The sequence below is a fragment of the Penicillium lagena genome (genome assembly GCF_028827675.1).
Source record: "Penicillium lagena strain IBT 129212 chromosome Unknown utg000002l_segment0_segment0, whole genome shotgun sequence".
Taxonomy (NCBI): domain Eukaryota; kingdom Fungi; phylum Ascomycota; class Eurotiomycetes; order Eurotiales; family Aspergillaceae; genus Penicillium; species Penicillium lagena.
Genome location: NW_026623223.1, coordinates 2,681,421 through 2,705,326, shown reverse-complemented (window position 1 = coordinate 2,705,326; position 23,906 = coordinate 2,681,421). Strand labels below are relative to the sequence as shown.

Below are 23,906 nucleotides of genomic sequence, written 5' to 3'. Positions count from 1 at the left end.
ACACAAGGGGGCAATAAGTCTAGTCATATCAAGGAATGATGACGGGCCCATGAACTACACATTCTATCCAAGCATAATACATACCAAGGTAGCTCTGCCCGCAGATAATGAGCTCAGTAGAGCCCAAAGTAGCAAAGACGGACATCTACTAAGGAATCGTATCTACACAGTACAAAAAGAGAGTCAAGATCAAGATCGTCAGAGCAAATGATGTGATTTCTTAGTGCACGACCCTATCCCCCGTCTTCGAGCACGCGCAGAGACCAGACAGACAGACACCTATGAAAATAATGCAGAACAGAGAACTGCACGCCAGCACTCCAGTAGGACATCATCTATTTAGAAAAAGAAACAGAGACGGACGGACGGACGGACACACCGCCATGTATGATGCGTGTCCTCCTCTCTTTCTTTTTCGAACATACCCCGTTGCAACCTCGAAATTTCTTTCTCAAGCCACAAACAAGGGTATATCCTATTGCATTCCTCCCATTCCGTTCCGTTCCATGATGTTATTCAAATCGACCGCTGATGAATACGGCACCATCACTTTTGCCGTGATGCTCGATATCCAAGGAGACAGCAACCCCATTCGCATCCATTTTAAGCGTCCCATTTCCCCTGCATTGGGGAATAATTTGCAGACAGGCAAGCTTGCGCGAGTCTATCCGCCTTTGCGCTGGTCGCCCGATACAACACCGGTAGCAGCGGCATTCTGGGCCGAGCCAGCGTTGCGGGTGAAGGCACCGGTGGAGCCAATGGCAGCGCTCGCATTGCGGAGTTCAATCTTTTTGCGCTCCATTTCAAGCTGAGAGTCACGTCATGTTAATTAGAAACGTGGACTGCGATTAAACAAAAAGAAAGAAGAAGGCAGACTCACCACCTTGCGCACGCGGGCCAGCGCCGCAGTATCACCCTCCACCAAGGGCCGGCAATCATCGACACGGTAGGGTGAGGAAATAGTGACAGCATCAGCGACGATGATATCCGACGCATTCCAGCGCGCAGGCATGGTACGGCTGAAAGCATCGAAGATATCCTGCGCTTCGCGGGTGACGCCCTTGCCGCGACGGGCCTCGCGGTCGTGCGCTTCGCCAATGGCCTTGGCCTCGCGGGCCTTCAGGGCACGGGGATCGAGGGCCTGGATGGTGGGCTGGGCGTCGGTGAAGGAGGATGACTCGGAGGAGTTGGATTGGGGGAGAGACAGGATCTGGAAGGACTGGATACGCGAGACGGGGACGACGTGATAGTCACCGCTCTGGGCTTGCTTGGCGTCTGCGGTGGGGGAGGCGGGGGAGACGTTGATCGCGACGAGGTTGGTTATCGGACACGCTGTGAAGAGCGTCCCTTCGAGGGTGGACACGGTGGGCGATGCGGTCGTGACCCGGACACTGGGACAGACAGACACAACCAATTAGTTATCCGGTGATCAAATTGTTGGTCAAGGAGAAGAAGAAAAACCAAAAAAACTCACCGGGCACCGATCGCGCCGCTCAGAGCAGCCTCCAAGGGCACCATGGTTGCGGCCATGTCGTTCGCCGATGGGTTGGCAGATCCCTGTGTGGGCGGTTTGACTCCGACGCTCTGGCGTTTATTCTCTGCCATAGACAACCTCTTTGTGGGGACTGTGTGCACGACCAGCCCAATGCCGCAGCACGGGTACGTTCTGCGGTCTGTGGTGTGCGGTGATCGAGTCTCGGGCAGCAAGCTCAGGACATTGGAAGTACCCACCAGCTTCTCCCGTATATACGAGGGACGGACTCCAATGTCTGGGACGCTTGGCCTGGATCGACACCTCGGAGCGGGGGAGAGAGAAGGAGGAAGGGCGTAGGGAGCAGGAGAGAAGAAAGAAATGAATCCGAAGATAGTAGACAGTCAAGCGCCCTGGACGGGTCGAAGGACATTGGAGGTGATCGAGAGGGAAGTTGCACAGCGCTTAATATGGTTTAGCGTCACGCCATCGTCTGCCTCAGGCATTAATTCTCTTCAAGTACTACACAAATGTACACATTCTTTAAAGACCAACACTGCGTCGTCCCCGGACTGCCCCGGGGTGGAATCAATTCAAATCATGCATCTAAATACATCATACTATTTCGTATTTTTTTAACCCTTCTCTTGTTGCAACAATTTTGCGCTTATGCCACATAGGTCGAGGCCGACACATCACCGCCACGGCCTGTCCAGTTGACGTGGATGTCCTTGCCCTCGGGGAAGTTGTCATTGGCGCACTCGGGCTTGATGCGGAAAGTGTGGGCACCGAAGTAGTCACGCTGGGCCTGCAGCAGGTTGGCGGGCAGGTCCTTGGTGCGGTAGCCATCGTAGAAGCTCAGAGCGGTGGTGAAGGCCGGCAGAGGGATACCCCAGAGGGCGGACTTGCTGACCACATTACGCCAGCCATCCTGGGCCTTGTGGATAGCCTTGTTGAAGAAATCGTCGAACAGAAGGTTCTCGAGGTCGGGGTTAGTGCGGTAGGCGTTGGTGATGTCCTTCAGGAAGACGGAGCGGATAATGCAGCCACCGCGCCACATGAGGGCAATCGAGGGCTTGTTCAGCTTCCAGTTGTACTCCTTGGCGGCCTAAACAGAGAATGGTCAGTCAGAGGAAAAAAAGGGGGCGCTGAGAAACGTACATCCTGGATAAGCATGAAGCCCTGGGCGTAGGAGATGATCTTCGAGGCGTACAGGGCTTGCTCCAGGTCGTCGATGAAAGCCTGCTTGTCGCCAGTGAAGTTGGGGGTAGGGCCACCGAGGATCTTGTTGGCGCGGACACGCTCATCCTTGAGGGCCGAAAGACAACGGGCGAAGACGGCCTCGCCGATCAGAGTCACGGGCATGCCAAGGTCCAGAGCGTTAATGGCGGTCCACTTGCCGGTACCCTTCTGGCCGGCCTTGTCGAGGATCTTCTCCACGAGCGCAGTGCCGTCATTGTCGTTGTAGTAGAGGACATCACGGGTGATCTCAATCAGGAAGGAGTCCAGGACACCGGTGTTCCACTTGGCGAAAACATCGCCGATCTCCTTGCAGGACAGGCCCAGACCGCGCTTCAAGATATCGTAGGCCTGAATTGGAGATTTAGTAGTGATCTCGCCTCACCCATTGAAGCAAACTCACCTCGCAAATCAGCTGCATATCGCCGTACTCAATACCGTTGTGGACCATCTTGACGTAGTGACCGGCACCCTCGTCACCGACCCAGTCGCAGCAGGGCTCGCCGTCGCTCTTGGCCGCAATGCTTTGGAAGATGTCCTTGATGTGGGGCCAGGCGGCCTCGTTACCACCGGGCATGAGGGAGGGACCATAGCGGGCACCTTCCTCACCACCCGAGACACCGCTGCCGACGAAGTTGATGCCCTTCTCGGACAGGTACTTGGTGCGGCGGTTGCTGTCGGGGTAGTGAGAGTTACCACCGTCGATAATGATGTCGCCCTTCTCCAGGAACGGCAGGAGAGCCTCGATGAAGTCATCGACGGGCTTTCCAGCCATCACCAGCAGCATGACGCGGCGGGGGCGCTTGAGCTTGGAGCACAGCTCCTGGATGGAGTGGGCGCCGATAATAGACTTGCCTGAAGAGAATCATCAGCCATTTTAATGTTAAATGCGCCCTGGCAGGCATTATCGACTTACCCTTGGCCTCGTTGGCCAAAAAGCGGTCGACCTTGGAGGTTGTGCGGTTGAAGGCGCAAACGGTGAAGCCGTGGTCGGCAGCATTGAGGATCAGGTTCTGGCCCATGACGGCCAGACCGATGAGGCCGAAATCCGCACTGGGGATAGGATGCGCCGGAGCGCCGACATCGATGCCGGCGAGACGGGCGCTAGCGTCAGCGATCAATTCTCTTGTCAATAGCCGGGTAAATTGAAAGCAGGGAATAGGGTAGAAGCAATCCCGTGCCGTTCCGAAACCGGGAGTCGAGGGGGATTCTCTCGTCGGCAGTCCCCTCCTGTGGCGGTATTGACTGATCCAACGCCGCTACATGATGGGATTGCCCATGAGAGAAGCCCCCACGCCTGCTCAGATGTCCGGAAAAGGACACAGCGACCCATTGGAGGATTGGGGGTATAATTGGAGGGGCATGTAATCAAGAGCGATAGAAGGAGGGGCATGAGATGGACAACTTACACAGCTTGCTCAGCCATGATGTTTGGAGATTGGGCAAGAGTGGAGTGAAAGGGGAGCAAAAGTGAGGATGGAGAATGGAGAGAAGAAGGAAACGAAGAAGAAGATGGAGGGGGAAGAAAAAGAACGTCACCGGGCTGACGGAGCAACTCTTCCGTCATGTAGTGGGGGAATGTACCGGGTACCGCTCTGGGTTGGCTATTGTTCCGGTGTAGGCCCAGTACCCGGTACAGGAGCACAGCAGTCCGGGTCATCCCACTCGGCACTCCGGGGCATTCTCTCACTTTCTGCCGGTAAATACTACATACTTCGTTTGGCTATCTACATCCGTTCCATGCATTCGGTACGATGGCGGGGCATGGAGGGGCACTGTGGTATAGATATCATCGCTGTGGTCGCTGGAGAGGACGAGGAACTGTCACTCCTAGTAAGTATCGAACTGGGATCCAATACTCCCAGTGGATTTTCTAGGCTCATCCCATGCATCGGTGAACTCTTCTGGCAACCAAAAACTGCTCGACCGAACGCTGCTGGAGCTAACCGTTTGCGGACTAGGGTGGGGGCACCACAATATCTGGCTTATGTCACGGTGCTTATGTCATTCCTAGCTGACTCATCAATAAATCTTGGACCTGGGCATCACTCTGGCAATCCACCATCATATCACCTCCCTCAGGGATTCGCTTGCTTCAACCCCATCAACCACTCCCTCCGTGCCCCAGGGTTCGGGACCTTCTCAGGTGTGACGTCTGGCAGATGACTGCGGCGCCAGTCAGGCCCTGAAGGTACGTTGCGACGGCTACTTGCCAACAGCACACTACTATTTCCCACCCGTCTCGTTGCATCCATTCATCATGTCCTTTCCACCTCCTCCAGGTCTCAAACAGACGCCCTCGTCACTCCCTCCACGCCCGCCCCCATCCTCCAACTCGTCGGGTCATGGCGGGTCCTCGCGCCCCTCGGGCTATAGCGCCTTCACAGCATTCGCGCCACGCTCCGTAGCCTCCTCCAGCCAGCCGCAGCGCACCAGTAGCCCCGCGGTCTCTGCTCCGCCAGTTTCTCCAGCAGGGTATGCGGCGCCGGCATCAAGCTACGGAAATTACTATCAACAACCGCAACAGCCGCAAAGCTACCAAAGCGGTCCTTCCTATTATGGAGGACAACCCCAGTACAATGACAACACATACGGCCCGACCGTCCCCCATATTCAGAACCCCTTCGGTCCCACGCCAACTGGAAAGAATGGCTACGACCCTGAGACCGAAGCCCAGATCGCCCAATGGCAGAGCGCCTATGCCAATCCCAGTGACGACTCCGCGGGCAGAGGCACCGCCCGAGTCCAGCCCGCTGCCAGCACGGGCGCAACACCCTCCAGTGGGACTGGTGCAGGCACGCCCCTCCCTCAGCCAGAGTCGCAGAAGACCGTCTCTCGGGCCGGCGGTGGTCAATCGTGGAACGACTCGACGTTGTTGGAATGGGACCCAGCGCATTTCCGTCTGTTCGTGGGGAATCTCGCAGGAGAAGTCACCGATGAGTCGTTATTGAAGGCGTTCGCGCGGTACACCTCCGTCCAGAAAGCGCGCGTCATCCGTGAGAAGCGCACGCAGAAGAGCAAGGGGTATGGATTTGTGAGCTTCAGTGATGGCGATGACTACTTCAAGGCTGCGCGTGAGATGCAGGGAAAATACATCGGGTCTCACCCGATTCTCCTGCGACGCGCGACCACTGAAGTCAAGCCGACGTCCAGCACTAAGAATGGCAAGAAGGGAGGTGGCGGCGGTGGTGGGCGGGGTGGACAGTCGGGCAAGACCAAGCACGACGGGATCAAGAAGTCGGGCAAGACGAAGGGCGGCTTGAAGATTTTGGGTTAATCTGAGCCTTTTGGTTTTACGGTTCAATAATGCGATCGCAGTGAGTGTGTCTGCACTATATGTTACGTACTAGAGTATAGGGGCCTATATACTGCGCTATAGGTATCCCCAATGAATTAATCCTATCCTACAACATGATGATGATCAAATTGAAACCAAGCCAGGAATTAAAACCTGCCTGACACGGTCAACCACATGCCCCATTAATATTGCGTTGGTTGGGCAGGGAGCAGGTACCAGGTACCGCCCGGCCCTGTACCGTTAGCGCTCGTACGCAAGTACCCGCAACCCGTGCCCCACCGGAGCTCCAGATCCCCAGCCTCCGACTAACTGTCGAAAAGCACATGGCTGGGAGAATGTTTAAAAACCCCCGATGGCGCATTCCAGCGGTCGCCAATTCTCCGCCTTTATTTTATTTTCCGTCTGTTCATACTCTACTCCTACATTTCGGGGTTTTCTTGCTATCCTCTGTTTTGTTGTTAGACACAAAGCAGTGTTCAGTGAGAGTCGCACTACCCGAAGTACATACTTGCTTCACACTTGGGGTTGTACAAATCACCCACCCCACCGCTGGTTTCAATCCTGCTTTTTGTCCTTTCATCTCATCCTACATACTCTTTTTCTCCCTTCTCTTCCATTCATCATCTCATCATCATCGTCCATCAAACAAAAACAAAAAGAATCTCCATCTAAAGCGAAGACCCCAAGTCTTCCTTCCCACCAGCAACAATGGTCCAGCGCAACATCACCATCGCGATCATCATCATCGTGCTCTTCCTCGTCCTTGCCATCGCCGCGTTCGCCATCTACTTCATGCAAAACCACGTGGCTTTCTTCTCGCGCAGGAAGGTTGTTGATGAGGAGAGTATTGAGGAGGGATAATCTGTGGCAGCTCAACGTCATTTTGCTTTTTTCTATATATTTTGGTGCGCTTCATTACATACCATACGACGATTGAACCTACAGCGACACACGAAACTCCATTTACGATATCTCCTTCCCTCACACCTCCGACATGATGACGAGTTCCTCCGATCCCACACGATTTGATTCGATTGCTTGCTTTTGACAACATATCTGCGCATCTCTGTATAATCCGCTGAGTGAGAAATGAAAAAAAGAAAGAAGAGCTGGAACTGGGTATATATTTATTGATTGGCACTGTTTTATAGCACCTTATTGCTGTTGTTTTTGGCGCTTGGTCTTGTGGTTTGTTGTCTCTTGGCTGTGCGTTTCTCTTTTGATGGACATGACTATCTTCAATATTATGTATCTACCTATGCGGCGTACTGGCCGGCGGGCACTGGCCTCGATGAGAATAAGGAATTGGAAATGAATTATTCATACGATGAAACTGCCGAAGTAATCGGTGTCAACTGTTGAAGATGGAATTTATGATTCGCATGCTGGTGAGGACTATTGCCTGCTCAAGTCGAGTCTGAACTGGAAAGGAGAGGAAGTTTGGAGCAAGGGAGAGAGAAATACAGTCACCACTGGTATATTCGACATGAAGGAGCGCTCAAAACCCTACCTAGACCTGGACGCCTCGAAACGAATAAAAAAAGGAAAAAAAAACCGTCCCTCAAAAAACGAAACTCAATAACTCTTGCGCACGAAGAGCGGTAACGATATGCCAGGGCATGACATTACCCTGTACACTGCGTATGCCTTTGGCACGGGCCAGAGACGCCAAGTCACGGTACATGCCCATAGTCTCTTTCAGAAGACCCTCGTGGGAGGACGATGATGGTCGCTGGGTATATATGAGGTTGACGGTCATTGCAAACACGCCATCGCCATCGGTAGCGCCCTTCCGACGCAGAAGATAGCCGCTTGCCAGCGCGGGGCGAAACTCGGTGAGGTGTGGGGAGCTGTTGAGGCGATGCGATAGGATGACCATCCAGGATTCATCGCAGATGTCTGCGAGGACGGCGTCGGAGTCGGTTTCAGGAGAGGTGTCGGTTGGTGTGGGGGCGTTGTATGCCGCGCTGGGGGTTGCTGCTGTGCCGTATTGCTCAGGAGATGCGATGCTGGTATTTGGATTGGGGGTTGTGACGGGTGTAGAGGAGGATTGGGGGTGGAAGACGTTCATTGACATGGACGAAGGAGGAGGCTCGAGGGCCAGATCGGGAGCAGTGGTGACAGTTAGAATTGTTAGTTCTAGAGAACCTGGGTGTGTTTTGTTATGCTGCTCAGCCAGGCTTGTCCAAGCTAGAATGGAGTTAGACATGTCTCTAAAAGCCACATGGAAAAGAAACCTTACCTTCAACCTCATCGGCATCCACAGGTTCAGTGTTCACCAGAATCACCTTCCATCGAGCCTGAGCCTTATCCATGATGTGAGTGGTCATAGCCCATATTTCGTTGCGCACATCTGAGATCGTCCTGGCAACACCGGTATTCTTATAGCGTAGGCAGTAGGACATGGATTTTTGCGAAGAGCCAGAGCTATCTGACCAGGCCACCGAAATCCAGCGCTGGTCCAAGCTTTTGGAGAAGGCAATATGAAGGATCCTTCCATCCTGGAGCGGCGATCCTCGCTCGGAAGCAAGCCGGAAATGAATGGATTTGGGAAGAGGATCAGCAAGGAGGATTGGCGGAGAACAAAGCAAAGGACCAGAGCTGGGGTCTTTGGGCGAGCACCGACTGTAAATCTCCAAAGCCAGATTCAGATACTCCGTCTGAGATGGTACAACCATCGAGTCACCCGACATGACAAAATCCATGGGTATCACTTGAAGAGCAGGTTCGTTGATCTGTCGAGATCGGGGGGTATCCGCATCGGCGACTGAATTCTGGAGAAGTTTCCAAAAAGCTGCACAAATGTCGGCCAGCGCTGTAGCGTGATTGAATGGGTTGATAATATATACGACACAATTCCTTTCTTCGTCTGCAGTCTGCGAAAGTGCGGTTCCTGTTAAAGAGTTAGAAACCTCATCCTTCGTTGAGGGTTTCAAGAACGTACCAAGTTCGTCACACATGGTGCCAAGGGTGCGCATCATGGACGTATAACTGGAGGCGCTGGAGGATTCAGGGCCCCATGTTCCCATTCCGTCCTCGAACGCGCTAGAAATGTCCCCTCGAGCATGGGTCCCAAGACTGCAGCTTTGATAAAGAACGCCCAAGCGCCTCAAAAACGAATCTGCTGCTTCTGATGCAATATGAGGGTGAATGCAGTACGCAGAGATATCCTTTGGCCCATGGGCGGGCTCCAGACCGAATGTTTCCCAAAAGGATACCACAGGAGGGAGAGCTTCCAGGTATTCCTTACCGCGACGAACGCGCACATGTGGCGCCAAGACCTTCACAATAGAGCCTTTTCCTGTGTCTTTAGGGTGTGATTGTGGATGGAGCGTAGAAAGATCATCTTGCAAGGATGCATATTCTTTCAGTTCAATTCGTACAATCTCTCCCAGGGACGCTGTCTCTTCGAAATAGGGTCGTATAGGCAGACCCTCACTCTCAAGATCGAAAAGAGTTGTCCGCCCGTCCAACGGATGATTCAAAGATGACTGGGTGATTTGATCAACCAAAAGCTGAGCAATCTGGATTTGTTCTTCGCGATGCAGGAGGACTGGGGCTTGTTTGGTTCGCAAAGCAGAAAAGTATCCCGTTAGAGACCAATCAGAGAAGTTGGAGAAGAAATTCCCCAGAAACGCAGAGTTCTCAGCTTTATGCGGCATGCTTCCTTCCGGCAGATACTTCTCCGGGGATGCAGCAGACAAAATTTCCAAATCCGAAGGAGCACGTTTTCTCTTCAGAGAGGATGGCAACGCCATTGGAGTTGGAGCATGTTCAGAGACCATCTCATAACTGTCATCACTGCTGGCACTGCTTGATACCGAATCTGATCGCACACGGCGACCCATCAACTCCGGCGGGGAGGCCTTGTCGCTACTGATGGAGCCTATTATTTTCTTGCCGCGATGAGGAATGCCGATGGTAGGAATAGAATTGGCGGCATTGCTTGATTCAGCTGGAGCTCCACCAGAGGAGAACCAGAACTTGCCAGACGTCCCGTACTTTTGATCCCAATCCCTGATTTTCTTTTGAAAAGCCACGGGCTGGTAATGCCCTTGCCCGCGACTATCTTCGGGAAGATCTTCAGTTTCGGATCCTGGGAACAAAATTTTCTTGATCTCCACAGGACTCAAAGGAGGGCTGATAGTTTGGCCTGTCTTGTCTCTAGGCGATTCGACCATCTCGTCGAGATTCGTCGGCTCATCGGCGGATTGCAGAGTCATTGGATCAGCGCGGGAAACGTGCTGGTCGGTTTCAATGTCCGCTCGAGTTTCCGATACGTCCATGGGCGGGTTTTCATTTATTATCTCATCCGGTGCAGGGTTGCTCGTCTCCAGAAGATCTTCCGAAGGTTTCTGAGCATCATCCATTGGCACAGCATCATCCATATCGTCGAGACCCGGGTCATCAAAGAAGCTAAAGTCCGCATCAGTGATTCCCTTCGATCCGAAATCTTTTCCACCCATCTCTCCAAATAAGTCCTCGTCATCGTCTGCATCATACAAGCCAGAGCCGACCACAAGATCTGTATTTTGGCCGGCTTGGGGCGATAGTGCATTCTCTGACAAGTTCTTCGGGCGGTTTGGTGCATCTCCGAGCTCGACATCCTCGGCATAAACCTCAGATGGATTAGCGTGGTGCACTCCGATAGTGGTGGCCCCATCTGGTGGTGTGGGATAGACGAGGTTTGCGGCTTGCAGATCAGGATATTGCGCAATTCGAGAGAGGCTTTCCACGTGTTCTGGAATGTCAGCCCTTGGAGATGCCATTTCGTGGTCCTTGGACTGCATTTCGTCTGGGCCAGAGTTGTTTTGGGTGCTGTGAGCGGGCTTAAGAGATATCTCTTTCGTGGACCATCGCTCTGCAAACTCCAAGGGATCATCAAGAGAAGGGAGGCGCCGAGTGGCTGATGTCGACGTTGACGAATTCGTCCTTTTGAAACAGAATCTGGCGGGCCACAACATACGCTTCAATGGCAGTGCAGATTGAGATTCTTCGCTTTGTTTCCAGACTTCTCCAGCCAATCTGGCGAAAAATGGCTCCCAAACCTCGATCTCTACCCAGATTTCCTCATCGATAGAGTCAACTGGCAGGCCAAAATTGGCAAGCCACTGAACAACATCAAGCTTCCACTGCCGTCGTTTTGCGGCAGTATTTCCATTCCTCGTACTCGAAAGGCCTGGAGAAGATACCATGGGTGTCTCGACATTGGCCGTGACCAGCCTAGCAACGGTTCCGGAAGGACATAACCAAAGATCCGTCCCTGGTAGGATGTTGAGGACGTCTGCTATGTCGTCACGGGGGCTGCACAGACGGGTGACACCGATTTGAGAGATCGTTTGGGTAGAAACAGTCAATTTCCCAGATGCGGTCAATTGGATATTGAGAGTTGTCAGGCAAGACGTCGACAAAATACTATCGTTCTCAATCCTGGGGTTTTCGTAACCGAGCGTCTCCACCGCGGTAAAAAAGGTGCGAGCCCCGAGGGGCAAAGCACCGTGGTGGCGAATTAGCTGAAAGCTGAGTGCGCCAGTGACAGCGGAGATAAAAGAGCCATAAATTGCGGCAGAACTATTGTAGCCGTCTGTTCGCCGAGAGGAACCCTGGCCTTGCTGAGGCCGTTGAGCACCTGCAGACGAGGTAGCATGATGGCCCTGCGTGTCTGAAGAGAGGCTTTTGATCAAATCCAGCGACGTTATACTCCCAGAGGCGGAGACTGCTATCGTGTCAGCTTTATCGAACATCGGTAAGTAAATAAGACACTGACCTCGTAAAGTAGAAGCATCAACAGAGATTTTGGTTGATTCTTCATCCCCTTCTGTGATGTACAGGGAGCGCAGACTCTCGAAATTGGGAGTGGGCGAAAAAATCCAAAGACCAAGCCGCCTCGGACATGACGCTAGACAATTAAAACTCCGCAGTCGAGTTTCGAGATCTTTTAGGCGACCCAGATGCTTCAGAATGGTGTAACCATTGGCCGGAGTCTCGGAGGGCTGGTTGGTAATGCCTGGCTCTTCCGTATATATTCTCCAGTAGATATTGGAGAACCCATCCTACAAATGGCAGTTAGCTTTTTATCACCGAGTCATCTTTGCTAAGGTACTCACAATGAGATGAACGTTGGTGTTCGCGCTCCCGGGGAATTCCATGATTCGAGGACTGCTGCTCACCGGGTTCTACGCTTTTCGAAGGGGAAAATGAGATCGTAATGTCCAACTTGGGCGTCATTTCCATTGCATTGCACGGTCCACCAGGGGTAGAAAAAGCGCACAGCAGAGAAGGGCGGCGCGTCATTCAGCTGATGGAAGCCATCTCTCCGCACGGGGAGGGGGTGGGAAGTGCGGACTGGAAGCCCATATAATAAATTGACTTTGACTAGAAGAGGGAGACAATGGAGAAAACAAGGATCGAACAGAGCAAGAAGTCAGTGCCCGATGACCAAGAATTGAAACGCAACTCCCGATGAGGATCAACAGAGACCAAACCGACTCGCCCCGGACCGGATGCTGATCGGCACGGGACCTGGTCACGTGCCACCCAATCTGCTATCGCCGCCTTTTTTTTCTTTATCTTTTCCAGGCCCCAAAAGTTACAGCGAACACCACTCGATCGGTTGAACTGCTTCGCCCACCATGAAGCTGACCAACCAGTCTGAGGTCCCGGTGTATACCATCTCGGGCTCCAACACTGCGCGCCCGCTGCCCGAATGGCTTGCTCGGCGTCGAAAGCGCAGTTTGAAAGATGATCCCGAATATGCGAACCGCGTTGAGCTGCTCCAGGATTTTGAATTCGAGGAAGCCAGCCAATGTATTCGGGTTAGTGAAGACGGAGATTGGGTGATGAGCACAGGTTTGTCCACAACCATACGCAGTTTTGGTTTGGTTGGCGCAATCTCTAATTTTTTTTTTCAAAAAGGAACATACAAGCCGCAAATCCATACCCACTACCTGCCCCAGCTGTCGCTGTCCTGGGCCCGGCATACAGTTGCTCTCAATACAACCTTCCGATTACTCTCGTCCGATTACTCCAAGTCCCTTCACCTCCAGTCTGACCGCTCTCTCGAATTCCACACCCCGTCAGGATGCCACTATACTACAAGGCTCCCAAGATACGGACGGGATCTGTTATATGATCGCCAGTCCACCGAGGCATTGGTGCCCGCGGTGGGAGTCAATGCTGATGGTATGGGAGAGGTTTTCCGATTGAATCTGGAGCTCGGGCGATACATGCGCAGTTTTGAGGTAGATGTCGGCGGTGACGATTTTACATCAACCGGTGGAGGTGCCTTGCAGGGTGGTATCAACACTGGTGCGGTCAATACAGGCGCTATTGCGGAAGATAGCCACGGACTCTTGGCGTTTGGTACAACAATCGGGACTGTGGAGCTTTGGGATTCCAGAGCCAAGGGCCGCGCGGGTGTGCTGCTGCCGCCGACTCAGGTTGGGCCAGAGGATGCCCGCTCAGAGATCACTGCCTTGGAATTTCAGCGCTCTGGCCTTACCCTGGGCACCGGCTCGTCGAACGGCCTGATTCACCTCTATGATCTTCGGTCGCCTGTTCCTCTCCTGAAGAAGGACCAAGGATATGGCTTCCCAATTCACACCCTGACGTTCCTCCAGTCATCTTCTGCGACGCGGGATGCCACAATGGAACCCAAGATACTCTCTGCCGATAAGCGCATTATTAAAATCTGGGATCCGCGCGACGGCACTCCGTGGACCTCGGTCGAGCCAGCCGTTGACATCAACTCTGTGGCTTGGTGCAAAGACAGCGGCATGATCCTAACGGCAAACGAAGGACGACAGCAGCATTCGTTCTTCATCCCGCAACTGGGGCCTGCGCCGAAATGGTGCTCCTTCTTGGACAACCTCGTCGAAGAGATGGCCGAGGATCCGAACGACCCGAATGCCTTCGCCAGTACCCAGGCTGGCGCTGTTTACGACAATTTCAAGTTCTTGACTGTGCCCCAGCTGCGGACTCTGAACCTGGAGCATCTCATTGGACGGACGAACCTCCTGCGGCCTTACATGCATGGTTACTTTGTGGCCCAGCGACTATACGAGGAGGCCAGATTGATTACCAACCCTTACATCTGGGAAGAAGAACGCGCTAAGAGGGTGAAGGAGAAGATCGACAAGGAACGCGAGAGTCGCATCCGCGGCAAGAAGAAGGCTGCTGTCAAGGTGAACAAGAAGCTCGCCGAGAAGCTGCTGAACGCAGAGGAGAAGAACGAGCGTCGGCGGGCCAAGCGCGTGCTCGAGCGTGGTGGTGACGAGGAGATGGTCGATGTCCCGACTGCTACTCCTTCTGAGACAACTGGCGTGCTGGGAGACAGCCGTTTCACCAAGCTGTTTGAGGACGAAGACTTTGCTGTTGACGAGAACTCATTTGAGTTCAAACTCATAAACCCCAGCACTGGCCCCGAATCCGCCGAGCGAAAGGAGCGTGGTTTAACCGCCGTCGAGCAAGAGGCTGTGGATGACGTGCCCAATTCCAGCTCTGACGGCTCCGACTCGGAGAGCGAGCAGGAGAGACCCGTCAAAGCTAAATCCTCCGGCAAGATCTCCTCTGCCGACTACAAGCGGACGAAGCGGCCTCCGCCTCGCATGCAGGTCTCTTCTTCAACCAACGCCAGTTCAGCACGGGACCGGTCATTTGGTTCGCGCGCACAGAACATGAAGTCGAAACAGAAACCTTCGCGACGCGGCGGCATTGTTGGCGAGCAGGAAATGGTCTTCGCTCCTCAGTCGAAGAAGCGCAATACGGAGCCTGCAGTCCAGTATGACAAAAACACAAGCTTCCGTGCCAAGGAGCGGCGCAGTGCCTCAGGAAACACTTTCCGAAAGATGTAAATGGGATTTGATGTGTTCGAAGTCACACTTTGTTTCCAGGGGCATAACTGCCCATACAGCTTCTACTCTGCATGGAGATTGGTCAGACTGTATAATCACATTCACACGGCCCTGGTAGAGCTGTGTCGCATTCATTGGCTTTGCCATGAATGTTTAGCCACGCCACCGTCCGGGGCGGGCCTTAGCCCCGACCTTCTGTGGCGTCGCAGCTAGTGAGATGTGAGGCGTTCATTCACAACCATGCTACAACTGCATCTTATAACATATCCCACAGACTGATCTTCTCCCTTGGATCTACCTGATCGGGATTTACACAGAAGTCCAAGTGTCGGCTACTGGATATACCCACTCGTATTGTTGTACTATAGTTAGTCTGGCAATCCAAAAAATGGCCACTTTCCGATTGGCATAGCGTATTTCGTAAATTCCCGCTAATCTAACACTACTAGGCCTTATCGCCTCTTTTACTCCGACGCTAGGAACACCTCATATACAGTAACCACAGAGAGAAAAGGGGCGAACTCCAAAAGACCCACACACATGATTTTCTAGAGGGTTTTCTAGGCGAGCGAACCAAGCTTTGCCAAGCGGTTGGACATCAGTATACAGTTCAAATCTGGCCCCCGGCAGACGCTGCCCTGTCGGTGTCCGACGGCGATTGTGAACATCCCCCCCAACCAGATTCCTCCCGACGGACATACCCTAGCCCCCGCACAGACAGTCTGTTGAGCGTATCGTGAAATAATAATCTAATTAACCCGATGTCAGAGATAACTAAACTTAGTTAGTGCGCGTGATGGTTGGTGTTGGGATATTATCCACTCAGCTCCCGGATAAGGATCAAGGAGGGAGGCGTCGGCTCCATAGGATGCGGGGGCTACAGCCAGTCCCATCGAGAGATCACTTATCGACCTTCCCGGACTGGCTAACGCGATTCCCAACGTGGTTAACACGCACGGGGTAGCATCGGCAGCGTTGTATACTGGCGCGCACTGGCGCGCACTGGTTCCCCGGCCATTAATAATGAGATAAATACTCTGGATAGTGCCCCAAGGGGGCAAAAAAAAAATGGATTGTGAGGCTTCCTGAGAAGATTCCTCCCACGTTTTAAACAAACCAATTCCCAGCCTTACAAAATCTAGGCGGGCTGTTTTGCGAAGATGTCTTCCGATCCGGACTTTGGGGCCGAGGACCCTCATGTGGCCGAGTCCACGCCTCAAGAGGCCGCTGTGGATGAGAAGCGGCAGCAGAGCTTCTTGGATTCGCCATCGGATGGAGTTAATGGGCAGGAAAAGTCGGCGATGGCGTCGACCGACCCGGTGCCTCCGTCGTATGATGATATCGAACACAATGATGAGAAGGAGAACATCCACGCCGACACCGCGGAGGAGCTGGTCACGAATGTGCTCCACGTCGACGATGATCCATCTCTCAATCCGTGGACCGTCCGCACGATCTTTCTAGGTATGTCTTTCTTTCGGGTATATAGTAGTTATGCCAAGACTAACCACTAAGCTTCATTATCATAGGCGTCGGACTCTCGATCTTTGCCTCGGTTCTCCAGGAGATTTTCTACTTCAAGCCGCAGACCATTCTCGTCTCGCAGGTGTTCCTGACGGTTATTGCCTATGTTCTCGGCGAGGGCATGGCCTATGGAATTCCTCGCATTGGATGGCTCGGTAACTTTCTGAACCCAGGACCCTTCAACAGCAAAGAGCATGCCGCGATTGCTCTCATGGCCTCCGCCGCGGGACAATCCGCCCTCGCGACACAGGCTTTGGCTGCGCAGCAGCTCTTCTACGGTGGATACCCGAGCCACGCTGCGGGTATCTTTATCACGCTGTCGTCTCAGCTGATTGGTTATGGAATTGCTGGTCTGCTTAGGGAAGTCCTGGTGCGCCCGACGAAGATGCTGTGGCCTATGACCCTGCCGATCAGTACACTGCTGGAATCGCTTCACCGGGATAAGGTCGAGTCGAAATCTCGCCTGAAGGTTTTCTATGTTGTGTTCACTGTGTTGTTCTTCTGGGAAATCATCCCCGAGGTAAGATCACCACTTCCATCGGTTCACTGCAAGACCAATTCTCATAATATTTTAGTGGATCTTCCCTGTTCTTGAAGGTGTCTCGATCTTCTGCCTTGCTGACCAGAACAATCTCATCTTCACAAATCTCTTTGGCGGTGCTTCCGGTAACGAGGGTCTCGGTTTCTGTGAGTAGAGAGTCCTGCCGACTATCCCACCCAAACCCTAACTAACTAACCCACCACAAAGTGTCTGTGTGTTTCGATTGGCAGTACATTGCCTCGACTGGCTCTCCCCTGTGGTATCCTCTGTATGCCCTGACCAACTCGTTGATCGGCTACCTGGGCTGCATCATCCTCTTCATGGGAGTCTACTATGGCAACATCTTTAATTCTCAGAACTTCCCCTTCCTCTCCCAATTGCTGTTCTACGGCAACTCCACCTCCACCACATTCTATACCTATGACCAGAACCTCATCATGAATGCCGACCACACCATCAACGAGGCCAAACTCCGCGAACAAGGCCTCCCCTGGCTGACGGGCACTTACCTGATCTACCTCATCACCTCGAACATGGGTCTCACTGCCACCTTCACGCACATGCTGCTGTGGAACTGGGACGACATGAAAGCAGGATGGTCGTGGGCCAGCCCGAGCCAACTGAAGAGATTCCTCAAGCCGCAGACCTACAAGTTCTGGGCTAACCAGGAAGCTCCCGAAGAGCGTCTGCAGCGCAAGGTCGACGATCCCAGCTACGATCCCCACTACAAGCTCATGCTGCGCAATCTGTACTACGAAACACCTCACTGGTGGTGGGGCGCCGTGCTGCTCGTCAGCTTCGTCGTCGGCCTCATCTGTCTCTACGTGATGAAATCGACCCTGCCCTGGTGGGGCTTCATCATCGCCAACCTGCTGACCTTCATCTTCATGCTCTTCTTCGGCGCCCAGATGGGCATTACCGGTTTCCAGTTCAACGTCCAGCCCATCTGCCAGATGCTAGCAGGATACATGTTCCCCGGCCGTCCACTAGCCAACCTCTACTTCACCTGCTACACCTACAACTCACTACAAATGGGCCAAGTACTCGCCAAGGACCTCCGTCTAGCCCAGAACGTGCACCTGTCCCCGCGCTGCACATTCTTCGTCCAAGTCGGCGGCTGCGTCGTCGGCGCCCTATTCAACTACATCATGATGTTAACGATCGTGCAAAACCAAGCGCCCATCCTGCTTTCCATCCAGGGCACCAACATCTGGAGCGGACAGAACATCCAGCAGTTCAACACGCTAGCCATCGCTTGGAGTATCGCCAAGGACATGTTCTCCGTCGGCGGCCGGTACCAGTGGGTAACAATCTCGTTCCTGCTGGGCTTCGTGGTTCCCTTCCCCTTCTGGATCGCGTACAAGTTCTGGCCTAAGAAGATCTTCGCCTACATTAACCTGTCCATCATCCTCTGGTACATGGGATATTTGTTTGTGGGCATCAACGCCTCCATCCTCAGCTACTTCGCGATCGGCTTCTTTGCCCAATGGTGGCTGCGCAAGTACCGCCCTGCCTACTTCACCAAGTACAACTATATCGTGTCTGCGGCGCTGGACGGCGGCACCCAGGTCTGCGTTTTTATCTTGACCTTTGCTATCTTCGGTGGCTCGGGCAAATCATATAACTTCCCGTATGTCTTTTCCCCCTCCTCTCCCCCACCTAATACCTGCTATTGGGATACAAGGAATGCTAATGACTTTATCTAATAGGACCTGGGCTGGTAACCCTGATCCCAGTCTGCACAACCTGGATTATTGCGCCGTCAATACTGCGAATAATGGATAAAGCACTGTACGGATGTTGTGTGCTGTGGTGTGGCATGGCCACTAATGTACTTATTTAGTTTCATGTCTATAGGCCAATCTGTCAACCTTGACGAAGAAATGGGAGATTGAACGTTATATGACCCTGGAGTATGATTTATTTGTAAACACTTGTAGCCTTAGACATACTGCCCAGGTATACAAGTTGACGGGAAGGTGAGCGTGTATAGAACGTGGTACGTAGTAGCAAGTCGTCACTACAGCACTACGCACCAAAGAGAGCACCCGTATCAAGTATGGATGGAGAAAAAAGTTCCAATTTCCAATATAAATGTAAAAATGTGGCTCTAGGATACAAACCCGAGCAGGCACAGACCGGTCTGTGTACCAAAAAAAGAGATCCATACCACAGTGGCAACCCCCGTGACAGACGCAGGCACAAGAGACATTAAAAAAAATCAGAGTAGTAGCAAGCTGAAGAGATAAAAGGAAAATAAAACAAAACAAAAGCAGAGTCCTGGGAATATCATCAAGGGAACAGAGAACTAAAAACCCAAAAAAATAACCCAAGGCTGTATGGTAAGCAAAGCAAGGCGCCCAACAGACATCATGTCATATCACTCATGCAGGGATGGGAGTCTGTAGCAAACAAATCGGGTGAGAGATCATTTCAAAGAAAAAGAGAAAAAGATAACAAGAAAACCAAAACACCTGAAAAAGTAGAGAGGAGAGAGAAGTGAGAGGAAACAAAGATTGAACGAAGCTCTATGCACAAGTCCCAATTATCACTCTGTGATTGTGTGGTCAGTCTATCAAAGCAGTCAAACGCGCATGAACGAAACAAATCACTAAAACGTATGGAACGGAGGATGTCAGTCCATGAATTTGGGCCTGTCCTAAAGGAGGAGAGAGCAGGGAGGGTTTGAAGAGAGGATGAGTAGGTATGGAGAGAGATGGTGTGCGGACACTCGATTATGACCAGACATGAAAGCCCGGTAGCCCAGCTCCGCGCCTGCCACTGCCACGCCTCGATCCACCGCTAGAGTCGGCACCGCCATGGTTTCCATGCCGGCCCTCCTCTAAGCTGCGTCGAGATGCACCGAAATCACTCATAGCGAATAATAACGGTTCGTCTTCCTCGAAAGGCGCTTGTGATGGGTGGGTACGGCCGCCACTGGACCGTTGGCCTGAGCCTCGGCGGACTTCGACGGTGGAGTTTCCACTCGTACTGCCGCTGACATTGCCGTCGCGATCTGCATCACGTTCCACCAGGTGGGAGGGGATGGTGGCTCCGCGGAGACTGCTGGACGCAGAGCTCAGCGAGTGAGGACCACCCGAGAACCCTCGACCGCGGGAGCTGGAGAACCGAGGCTGATAGAGGTTCGGATTGGAGGAAGATGAAGCTGCCATTTGTCCCGATGATGTTTGACCACGGAGCGACTCAGATTCACGGTACGGACCCGTTGCGGATTCAGATGGAGCGTGGGGGTCTTCTGCTGAGGATTGCCGTTCTTGCTGTGTCTGATACGCGTTGGCATCTGGGCTCAAGTATTGTTGCTGGTTTTGCTGCTGGAGCGCGCCGAGGCTCATATGCGACCTCTCCTCCGCCCCCAGACTGACGCTACGCATCCCAAATGGGAATATCTCATCGTCATCACTCACGACGGGTGGTCGTCGACGCTGGGCCGCTGAGCTTGATCGTCGATAAGCAGGAGCAAATATACGTGGGGAAGTTGGAATATCGATAGCGCCTGCTGTGGACGAATCACGATGTATTGTCTCATCTGGATTCTCCTCAAGAGGTGAGTCATGCTCAATGCGCGGTATTCTCTGACGATCGTGCTCCGGTTCAATATCATCAGCGACGCTGTTGGAGCTCAGACGAGACCGGATGGCAGGAGTGTGTGGAGTATGCGGAGAAATTGGCTTCCCGGGCGACGAGGCTGTAGAGACAGACGTGCCAGCGACCATCGGCGGCACACCAGACAACTGCTTGCTAGAGGCATTTGAGGAGCGGCGGAGATGCATCGACGATGACATTGACTCGGAAAGAGCAGCATTTGAATCACGCATGCGCTGGAAGCGAGTAAGGGCAGCCGAGGCCGCAGTGGGTTTGCGGGGTCCAGATTCGAGTGACGTGGAGTTGGACGGATTCATTAGATCCTTTCTCAAATCAAGCATCTTCAAGAACTCGGAGATGTTCTCGTCATCTGCGTGAATAGATTCACCACTCGTACCAGTGCCCTCCGCAAGGAGCCCCGAGCCAGGCTGGGCGCTGGACGAGGTCGCGCTGGCTTTGCCGCTGGAATTGTCGTCTTCGATCTTGTTGGTCCCGCCAGATGAGGGCCGGCCCCGTCGATGGGTGAACGAGCTGCTATACCTGGATATTGGCGCAGGTTTCGGAGATGCCGAGTTTGAAGATGATATGGCGTGCTCTGACGCCACAGCTGCAGACCGACGAGCAGAGGCTGCCACCGAAGGTGGCGGCATAGTCTTGAAATCTGCAGAAGTCCCTGTCGGTACACGGGCTGATCCGGGACGGGGCGACGGCGCCGAGGATGGTTCGACCAGGGCTGGAGATGCAGAGAGGGCAGGGGCCTTGAATGGTTGGAAGGACACCGACGGGCGCCGTGGAAAACTTTGGCCACCTTCTGCCGGCTGGTGGCTAGGGCGTGATGCTGAACTGACCTTGGCCGCGGGGAAGGGTTTCTTCGGTGACGAATCCGATTGGGACGAAGAGCCGGCGCCGCCATCTCTAATCGCTCGGAGTGCCGAGATAGGGCTTGCACCAGTCGTTGGGCCGACTTGATGGAATGTCGACAGGCTGCCATATGCTCGCGTACGATCAGGATTTTCCACTGTCCTTCTCTCCACTGGCACGGACCCAGCTTCCGATAAGGGTCGAGGGGCTTCTTCTGAGGGCAAAGAGGGACGGAAGATCTCGTCATCGGCACCCATAAATCGCGAGCTCAGGAGAGCCTCCGAATCGTCAACGCGGAAATCGCAGTTAGTACGATAGGTGACTTGGATCGAGAAAGGGCCTGCGGGGGAATCGGTGATCCCAAAACTGTAGGTATCGACAACTTTTCCATCTCCTTCGTACAGCGGCGCCATGAGGTTGTCTCGGGATGAATCACTGTGGGAGGCACGCCCGTCTAGCACTCGATATTTGATCCGGAGAGCGGGACTTCTTTGGAACTTGGTGTTGCGCTTAGAGAACTTCCAAGCGGGCAAGAACTTCGAGTAGGTGAATAAAGAACGGAAAAGGACAATGCTTTTCTTATACACAGTCGGCAAGATGGAGCCCAAATCGGCCGGGGGTCTACTAGATGACTCTCCCAAAGCGATCGTCCACCGCTCCAAAATGATATCATCGGAGTCCGAGTGGTATGGGTTGGGGGCAGGAGAGCCTCGAGCAGCGGCGAGCGACTCTTGCACGTCCCACCGTTTCCCATTTTCGTCCAGAATAACCAGACTCTGGTTGTTGGTGAGGCCCCTTGTATCCAAGAAGGTTTCGATGATGAGGGGCGGTGGGCGGTTGTCGGAGGCATCGCAGGTTCTCCACGTCCGGAGCGGCTCTCGAAGGACGTCGGTATCGTCTACTTCAACGTTGAACTGGACGGAAGAATCAGAGTCAGCTTCCAGTCGCATGGGTTTGGACAAGAGACGTCGACTAAACGGCTGTGACAGGGGACATACCCAGCGATTTACCCTCGGCGTGTCGGACCCCTTGGTGAAAGAGGGAGGAAGTTCAACTCGGGAGTGTAAAATGATCAAGGCCGCTTTTGTATGATAATTCTAGAGCAAGGAAACACAGATTAGTAGGGTGCGGTGGGAGAATGGGCTGGTTGATCGCGACTATACCGAAATGATCTGGTTCAACTTAGCCATGGCCTCCTTTCCCGGTGCGGCATTCCTCTGGACCTGGTCCGCAGACTCAGAGCCCGCTTCGATCCCTAAGCCCTTTGTGAGGTTGGTGCGTATGTCCGCCGTTGGGGAGCTGGGCGTGGTGGGTTCCTGGTCTCTGAGGTCATCTGCACGAGCCGACGTCGGCCGGGAAGATACGTTTGGCGTCGGTGATGGCACCGCCGGCGACCGGGGATGCTGATGCATTGTGGAGGTCTTGAGGGAGACAGGGGGTTAGCAATCGGTTGGGTCGTGACCACAAGGTCTCCAATAGCTCGTACCCCGACGGGCGGTGATGGCGGGCGATGACGACGATCACCGTCGGATTGTGTTATCAGGAGCGCAACGGGACGACGGAGGGACCGATGCGGAAGGCCATGCTAACAAAAACAAAACGAAAATGGGGAGGCCTTGGGTGCAGACGAGACGCTAGCGCGAGAAGACCACAATAGAGGCCGGGACCATCGTATGGGATGGGGCTCTGCCAGCTGGGACCTTTGGAGCCTGCGGTCTAGAGCTTCTCCGCATGAACCTCTCGCTCAGGGCTGAGGCAAAGGCAACCGTGGGGAGAAGATGGGTGTCTAGGGATTCTTAAAGGGAATCGACCATGGCCACCCAAGTGTGCTTGTTGGAAGGTGGGTGAGGCAGGGGTGGGATATCAGGGAGACTGAAGAGAAGAGAAGGGGGAAGTGAGTGAGTGAGTGAGGGCGGAGATACTGGTCTGTGACGCACCCGGTGACTCGATAGGTCTCGAGTGGTCGGTCAGCCACAACACTTCGTTCCTTTCCTCCATACTTCCCTCCCCTCGTAGATATTCTTTGCTTTTTCTCCCCCCATCCCCGTCGCACGACAGCTTGTCACTACCCGTACTCCCGCATCACGGCCACTCGCAATGGTACCTGGGAGTACAAAGGGCTCGCCCCGACCGGGAGGATTGGCACGGGCCACCCGATAAGAACAGCTGATCGCCGTCATTCGTTTGTTCCCCTTGACTCCGACAGCAGTCACATCTCCAGGTGCCTAGGATCGTCCGTAGTACCTCAGAGGGAGGCCGGAAAGGCCACCCAGCTCGTGGCCTCGGACGTCGATGGTCGCGGCATTTCCGTCCTCCTGCCGCCATTTAACCAACACTATGGATACCCGGTTCCTACGACCGTTGAATCCAGTAGACATTTGCCGAAATATACACACACTCCAACTGATGGAAATCCTCTCTCAATTCTATCGTTAGTGATGTAGTATGTAGTGCCAGCCTATGATCCTCCCACGAGCTCCCGCAGTGGATGATCCGCGCCCGGGGAACAAGGGAACG

The 23,906-nt window shown here is 53.6% G+C and overlaps 8 protein-coding genes across 8 annotated transcripts; 4 read left to right on the top strand and 4 right to left on the bottom strand.

Annotated features, from left to right (window-relative positions):
* Positions 1–664: 664 nt before the first annotated feature.
* On the bottom strand, positions 665–1,605 carry N7510_003867 (anticodon-binding domain-containing protein; the record flags this gene model as incomplete). The annotated part of the gene is made up of 3 exons (XM_056975793.1): positions 665–808; positions 881–1,391; positions 1,475–1,605. The coding sequence occupies 3 exons, from the start codon at positions 1,603–1,605 to the stop codon at positions 665–667; spliced, it is 786 nt and encodes a 261-aa protein (XP_056835749.1).
* Positions 1,606–2,138: 533 nt separating this feature from the next.
* On the bottom strand, positions 2,139–4,136 carry N7510_003866 (NADP(+)-dependent, decarboxylating phosphogluconate dehydrogenase; the record flags this gene model as incomplete). Its single annotated transcript, XM_056975792.1, has 5 exons — positions 2,139–2,579; positions 2,633–3,061; positions 3,114–3,565; positions 3,627–3,814; positions 4,120–4,136. 5 exons carry the CDS (start codon positions 4,134–4,136, stop codon positions 2,139–2,141), a joined length of 1,527 nt encoding a protein of 508 aa, XP_056835748.1.
* Positions 4,137–4,474: 338 nt separating this feature from the next.
* Positions 4,475–4,876, top strand: N7510_003865 (uncharacterized protein; the record flags this gene model as incomplete). The annotated part of the gene is made up of 1 exon (XM_056975791.1): positions 4,475–4,876. One exon carries the CDS (start codon positions 4,475–4,477, stop codon positions 4,874–4,876), a length of 402 nt encoding a protein of 133 aa, XP_056835747.1.
* A 94-nt stretch (positions 4,877–4,970) lies between these two features.
* N7510_003864 (RNP domain protein) lies at positions 4,971–5,987 on the top strand (the record flags this gene model as incomplete). The annotated part of the gene is made up of 1 exon (XM_056975790.1): positions 4,971–5,987. The coding sequence occupies one exon, from the start codon at positions 4,971–4,973 to the stop codon at positions 5,985–5,987; it is 1,017 nt and encodes a 338-aa protein (XP_056835746.1).
* A 1,582-nt stretch (positions 5,988–7,569) lies between these two features.
* On the bottom strand, positions 7,570–12,157 carry N7510_003863 (uncharacterized protein; the record flags this gene model as incomplete). Its single annotated transcript, XM_056975789.1, has 5 exons — positions 7,570–8,198; positions 8,251–8,901; positions 8,953–11,724; positions 11,776–12,061; positions 12,116–12,157. 5 exons carry the CDS (start codon positions 12,155–12,157, stop codon positions 7,570–7,572), a joined length of 4,380 nt encoding a protein of 1,459 aa, XP_056835745.1.
* Positions 12,158–12,640: 483 nt separating this feature from the next.
* N7510_003862 (WD repeat NOL10/ENP2 family protein) lies at positions 12,641–14,860 on the top strand (the record flags this gene model as incomplete). The annotated part of the gene is made up of 1 exon (XM_056975788.1): positions 12,641–14,860. The coding sequence occupies one exon, from the start codon at positions 12,641–12,643 to the stop codon at positions 14,858–14,860; it is 2,220 nt and encodes a 739-aa protein (XP_056835744.1).
* A 1,160-nt stretch (positions 14,861–16,020) lies between these two features.
* Positions 16,021–18,710, top strand: N7510_003861 (OPT family oligopeptide transporter; the record flags this gene model as incomplete). Its single annotated transcript, XM_056975787.1, has 5 exons — positions 16,021–16,324; positions 16,390–16,904; positions 16,960–17,071; positions 17,133–18,555; positions 18,635–18,710. 5 exons carry the CDS (start codon positions 16,021–16,023, stop codon positions 18,708–18,710), a joined length of 2,430 nt encoding a protein of 809 aa, XP_056835743.1.
* A 950-nt stretch (positions 18,711–19,660) lies between these two features.
* N7510_003860 (uncharacterized protein) lies at positions 19,661–22,801 on the bottom strand (the record flags this gene model as incomplete). Its single annotated transcript, XM_056975786.1, has 3 exons — positions 19,661–22,303; positions 22,388–22,486; positions 22,553–22,801. The coding sequence occupies 3 exons, from the start codon at positions 22,799–22,801 to the stop codon at positions 19,661–19,663; spliced, it is 2,991 nt and encodes a 996-aa protein (XP_056835742.1).
* Positions 22,802–23,906: the final 1,105 nt, after the last annotated feature.